Raw genomic sequence first — 6,000 nt, forward strand, 5'->3', positions numbered from 1 at the left:
AGCACAGTAGTGAGGCACACCCATGACAGTGGCGTGGGGAGGTGAGCAGGGTAAAGCAGGAAGGAGTCAGAGCCAAAGTAGCCATAGAAAGAAGCAAGTAACGGAGGGGAGAAACAGGAACAGGGCCAGGAGTGAGGATAACATCCAGTGAAGAGGCAGCAAGACCAGAGGGGAGAGTTTTATGGAGTTTTGGGGTGTTTTGTTTTTGTTGTGGTTTGGGAGGTTGGTTGGTTTGGGGAGTTTTGTTTTGCTTTGCAATAGAGTCGTTTAATGTATTTGTAATACGGCAGAGTACCAATTTGAAAGTAGCTAGGCAGTTATATATTCTGTGTAGTCAACACTCTTCAAGACAATTAATGTCTTACTGTAAGTGTTCAAACTGCAGCTGTTCTGAATTTACTGTGACCAGAGGTAAACGCTTCATCAAGCCTCTACCAGCCTCAAGCTTCCAACAGAGGGCAAGTACCTAATGAAAGCACAAACATGGGAAGATAGTCTGTCGAAGGACTTGCAGCCTGAATAGACAGGATTGATTTGGTGATGCAAGTTGAACTTGGTTATAGCTGGGTCAGACACTTGTTAGCACCAAAATTTCAAAAGCAAAACCAAAGCAGGTAAGTGTTATGTACACAGAAGGCCCATCTGGGACTGGATTGTGTGCTTATATAGACATGCAGATTATGCTTCTGTCTTCCTAGTCTTACACATGCAAAGAGCTGTTTGCTTTTGTATTTATCACACTGGAAATTCAGCTTATGCCTATGAGGCTAAAGCAAGAAATGTAGTGCTGCTTTGTGAGGTGATGGCGTATTTCAGGGCATCTTACTGCCTTCGTCAGTGACCTGATTAGGCTGATGTGGAGAAAACCTTTTTTTCTTGTTCTTATCTGCCTTTTATTTAAAGTACATGTTTTGCAGGATATTTGCGCTCACTAAACCTGTTGGCTGATGTATTTTGCTCCAAAAATCACCATCTTTATGATATCCGTAAAATGTTGTGGTCAGTAACGCTTGCCTGGGAGCAGAATGGGAAGTGTGTTTCACTTGGGTTTGCCAACAGATAGCGGCGTGGATCCTCGCCACAGGTGTGGCTGCTCCCGTACTGCAGTGGTCTGCAACGTGTTCCACGGTCGTGTTCCTGTAGAATGGAACACAGGGAAGAAGGCAGATCACCCTTTCATTGCAAAGAGGAGACATTCAGACTGTGAAAATGTACTACTTGTATATGTTTAGAAGTAAAGTGCAGATTTAGTTATGTTAGGAGAACTTTCAGGAAGGCAAGAGGAAAACATTGCACTTTGTGCATTTCCGTGGAAGAGTTCCCTCTTCAACCTGCAATTGAAACTGTACCCGATTGGAATAACAGTGGTTAAGCAAATGCTAATGTTGTTAGACTCGGATGCTGAACATTAAATATGAATACCTTTATCAGTAACTTTGGGTGACATTCATTCATGTTTGTTTTCTATTTAGGAAGGGATTGACTTTTTGGAAAACTGGTAATTTTATACAATTACAAATAAAATGTCAGTTAAATTTCTTCCTGTCTTTAGTATCTGGTAAATATTTTACTCTCTTGCTTACTTCTGTGAAGAACAAGAGATACAATAGTACAAAGATACAGTAGTACAAAGTTTAAATACTGTGCTTAATTTTTATAGCCAGTAGGAATCAACTTGGTCAGCATTCATTCAAGTCCAAACGATCAGATGTTGTGGGCAATTGATAGCAAGTGGAATGTTCACGTACGAGTTGGAATTACAGATGAAATGCCTGTAGGCACTGACTGGGAACATGTACCAGGTAAAAATTAATGCATCAGTTCCTTGTTCTTTCTGCCATTTTCTCAGTGTTGTTTTTTTTGGGTGTTTTTTCCCCTGTTGCTTTTTAAATTGGATAGCAATGCTTAAATCAAATATTTTTCTCGGCAATCAAGTGTGGTTATTTGTAGGAACATAGTAAAGTATTTGATAAGGGTTATCTTTTAAAGAGGACCTTGGTTTTGCTTAAAAACACTTAAGTAGTTAAGAGAAATCTGATTTTTTTTTTTATGAATTTCCATTGTGTGTTATTTCAGGCTGCTGCCACTGAATTCATAAATGGTACAGTTCCCTTTCCGTTAAAACTAAAGCAGTATTCCTGAGCAACAGGAGACTACTGTGCTATGGGAAGTTTTGTATTTAAATGTGGTACAACATGGAGTTCCTATCTAGATGTGGCTAACAAAAACCTAATGCTATTTTGCACATCTTTCTATTAATCCTGTGTTCTGGACACATTCTAGATTAGGTAATTTAATTTTTGCCTTGCCTGTAAATAAAACTAAATTTTAGTTGTTTCTTTCTAAATAACTGTGTATTGATGCTGTCTGCTTTTTAAAGATTTTTCACTGCATAAATGCACGGCGCTTCATTGCAGAGTACTTGCTTTCTTGTGAAGAGGAAGAAACAAAAAGTCCATAATGTCTGTAATGATAACCATTTTTAGACAAACTAAAGTTATAACTCTTGGATTATTCCCCTTGTGGTAGTAAAATACAGCGAAAGCTGCAAAAGTATGTTTTGAAGATCCTCTAATTGGTTGTTGCTTGTGGCTGTGGCCACATAACAAAATGTATCCGCAGTGTGATATCCTTATGGTCAATAGATGCAGTGAGTACAAAGTCTGCAATTAAAAAGCTTTTCTGTTCACCAGTGCTTCATGCGCTGCAAGTGGCCTGCTTTCTGGTATTCTGCTTACACGGGGCCAGAAGCTCCAATTCAACCAGCACCTACTCTGTTCAACTTCCCTAAAGTCAGTGTAAGGAAATACGTAGTCCTAAATGTCTTCTTGCCAATCCTTTCTTACAAAGCCTCCTGGAAAACTTGGTATTTCTTTGTGCCTTTTATAATGGAGAGTTCTTCTCTAATATTAATATAAGAATATATAAAAACTGTTACAGTCCTGCCATCTTCTCTTAATAATTTTTCCACAAGTGTATTTAGTACATAAGAAAGCCTGTGATTATTCCCTCTTCATGTCCAATTACCTTTAGGTCTGCAGGCCTGTCAGCTGGCTATAAGTACAAGGACCGTTTGGGCACACTGTCCAAATGGAGATGTAGCTCGCCGATATGGCATTACGGACAAGAATCCAGCAGGAGACTACTGGAAGAAGATTCCTGGAAATGTCTCACGTTTAACAGGCAAGTTGGTTCTGCATGACAGTCCAAAACGTGATGCCTGCTTTGACTTCTGCCTGACAGTGCTCAAGGTGACGGAGTGCAGGGAGAGCTGTTGACTGTGAGAGTTTCACCAAGGGTGCTTTTATCACATTAGGAAAAACTTTCTCTGGGTATAATTAGGAAAATAGATCCAACTGTTATTTATTTAATGTTTATAATTGGAACCTGCTACGTTAATTAAAAGATGGATAATTTATGCTTTGCAGTGACCCCTCTAGATGAACTGTGGGCGATCAGTACTTCAGGATCCCTTCTCCAGCGCCTCACTAAGACATTTAGCCATTCCCATAGTTTGCAGAAAAATGACGCTTCTGTTCTGCTTCACCCTGATGATTTTGAAGATGAATGGGAAGTGATATGAAGTCTCTCAAGCTTGTGAAGCAGTGAAAAAAAAAAAAAAAACTAGGACAGAATTTCTGTAATGTATGTACAGAATGTTGGATCTAAAAGCCACTCATATTGGACCTGTGATTTAGCACTTTTGTATCGAAAAACTGACCTGTTAAATAGCCCCCAAGCTGTGAGTTCTGATGTTTGTTCAATTATCTCTTGGGAGACTGTTTAGGTGTGGCATACTGCAATTGTTATACCGTACTACTGTAGAAGCTCCTTTGAAAATAACTTTTAAGTTAACCTTACTAGCAATGAAAGTGACTATTTTACAACAGCATGCACACTAATACATGTGTACTTATTTTGAGAAGGAATTCTGTTGCATTAAATATTTCTCTACAGCAGAAACATTAAGCATTTCTCAAGTTCTTCTTGTACTTGGAACTCCAAACTGATGGGAAAGCTCTCCAACTATTGTACGTATATTTAGAATTATTTTCCCTTGCAGCATGGAAGAAAATATAGCAAAGTATTTCTTAGTAAGATGTCAGAACACCTTGGTTACACAGCATTGGTGTTGAAATGAACTGAGTTTGATCCATTTCCGTACAAATATATGCAAGGCTAGACTAACCTTCCATTTCTAGAAATTTGGTTCATAATTTGGCCTCATTCACAAGGAAGAAGTTCAGATTACACCTAATATTGGGGGGACTTTTGCCCATTTTACACAGCCATCAGGAAGCTGACAGATTTTGTGGGGTAAGTTCCACTTTGGAACAGGAAGAAGTTGCATGTTGGGTTTGTAGTACAAAGCAGGAATGTACAAGGCAGGTTTCATAATTCCTGTTGTGCTGTATTTGTGCCTCCAGCCAGTGCTTTAACATTTGGACTCAAATTGTTTTGAGTACCAAACTTAGATGTATTAAAGGAAAAATGGTAATTGATAGAATTACTTGTATATCCCATTAAAAATTGTGATATTGTGAGAAAATACGTAACAATATTCTAATTTTTAGCTATGTTAGCTACATTTTGAAGTGTCTTATATTTAACACATGTTGCAGCAGAGATATGTGATGAACTGGGAAGTAACCTAAGTTAATCATTGCAGTTTATTTTTCTTTAAAATCTAAATCTTGTTTGAAATATACCTCATCTTTTTTAAGCAATAGAACTATAGATGAGAGAACTTGAGTTCAGTATGTAGGCAGAGGAGTTATTTTGTGTTTATTCTAAGCTTATAATTCATCAAAGTGTTTTAAGCAGCTGCTAACCAATACTATAAAAGAGCCAGCTTCAGAAAAGGCCAGGGGTTGAAAAGCGGGGATGTTTCTGTTTTGAGAACTTAATACATACAGGAAAGGATGTGTTTTCTTTTTAACCTCTGTTCTCTTTCAGAATAATTCATGCGTGTACTGCACTAAACTTGGAACAAACGTGCAAGGTGAGAACATGAATCTGTGGAGAGAGAACCAAGTTATGTCACTTTTTTTTTAGTAGCACTTGTGATATTGGCTGTCAGTTCCCAGTCTGATCTTTCAGTCTTGCAGGGAGGACAGATTTGTTTCCCTTTTACAGATGATATGTTTGCTTCATTGCTGTCTCATCCGTATATGGAGATTACCCCAGAGGGTTTTTTTTAGTCTGTCTGGCAGTGGGTTGTAATGGAATCAGCGTGTGTAGTAACCCGGTCTGTTTTATGGAAGCATAGCTTGGTATCTTGAGGACCCCAAAGAAGCTGAAATTCAGCTTAAAAGTATCTTGTGGCAGCTCCTGAGTCAATCACTTTGGAGACAGGACATGAGTACTTCTCTGTGCCCTGCCAAGCACCAGATGCTCAAGTACAATGGCATTATTTAATAGTGACACTTTTGTATTACATTTTTCAAAGTCACCTTAGTAATGGCTTGAGCTTGCTAGTTGTTTTACTGTATAATACTGTACCTTGCTATGGTTATTAATATTAAATTGGTGTCAAGAGCTCTTATCACACTACTTTTTAGGGTAGTTTTAATGAAATTAGGATGGGTTTTTTACTTTTATTTCTGTATTTAGGTTTTTGGTTTGTTTGTGCTTTGAGACAAGTGCAATAAACTAGATTTTTAAGAAATAATTACTGTGGTAAGACTCATCTGTTGTATGGTTCACAAGAGAGTTCTTTGTGTCTGGAAATTGTCTTGATGTGGAAAACAAACATGCTTATGAAACCCCGCCCCTACTGTTACCCCAGATAATATGGTAATGACAGTATAAGGACCTGGATATTGTAAAGTTTATTTCTTTTATTTGTTTTAATTATGACAGATGTGTCAAAGCAGCAAAACAGTCATCTTCCAAGCAAAGACAATTAAACACTTCTCATATTAGAATATTAAGCTTATTGCCTCCATATTAGGATGGTCTTGCTGTAATAGAAGTAAACACATTTCTTTCCTTACACGC

The 6,000-nt window shown here is 38.0% G+C and overlaps 1 protein-coding gene across 4 annotated transcripts in view; it reads left to right on the forward strand.

The window, feature by feature from the left end:
- The window catches only part of TECPR2 (tectonin beta-propeller repeat containing 2), a 50,333-nt gene extending 44,725 nt beyond the window's left edge, over positions 1-5,608 (forward strand). The window contains exons 18-21 of one of the 4 annotated variants that reach the window (XR_011048056.1): positions 1,661-1,802; positions 3,034-3,183; positions 3,429-4,031; positions 4,957-5,608. Coding sequence is in view for 3 of the 4 variants with exons in the window: in XM_068399519.1 (XP_068255620.1) it covers positions 1,661-1,802; positions 3,034-3,183; positions 3,429-3,583 (447 nt within the window). In the remaining variant the exon portion in view is untranslated. Of the gene's footprint in view, positions 1-1,660; positions 1,803-3,033; positions 3,184-3,428 lie in introns of all 4 variants that reach the window. The other 3 variants (XM_068399517.1, XM_068399519.1, XM_068399516.1) reach the window with 3 other exon arrangements.
- Positions 5,609-6,000: the final 392 nt, after the last annotated feature.

This window comes from Nyctibius grandis, chromosome 4 (assembly GCF_013368605.1).
Source record: "Nyctibius grandis isolate bNycGra1 chromosome 4, bNycGra1.pri, whole genome shotgun sequence".
NCBI lineage: Eukaryota > Metazoa > Chordata > Aves > Nyctibiiformes > Nyctibiidae > Nyctibius > Nyctibius grandis.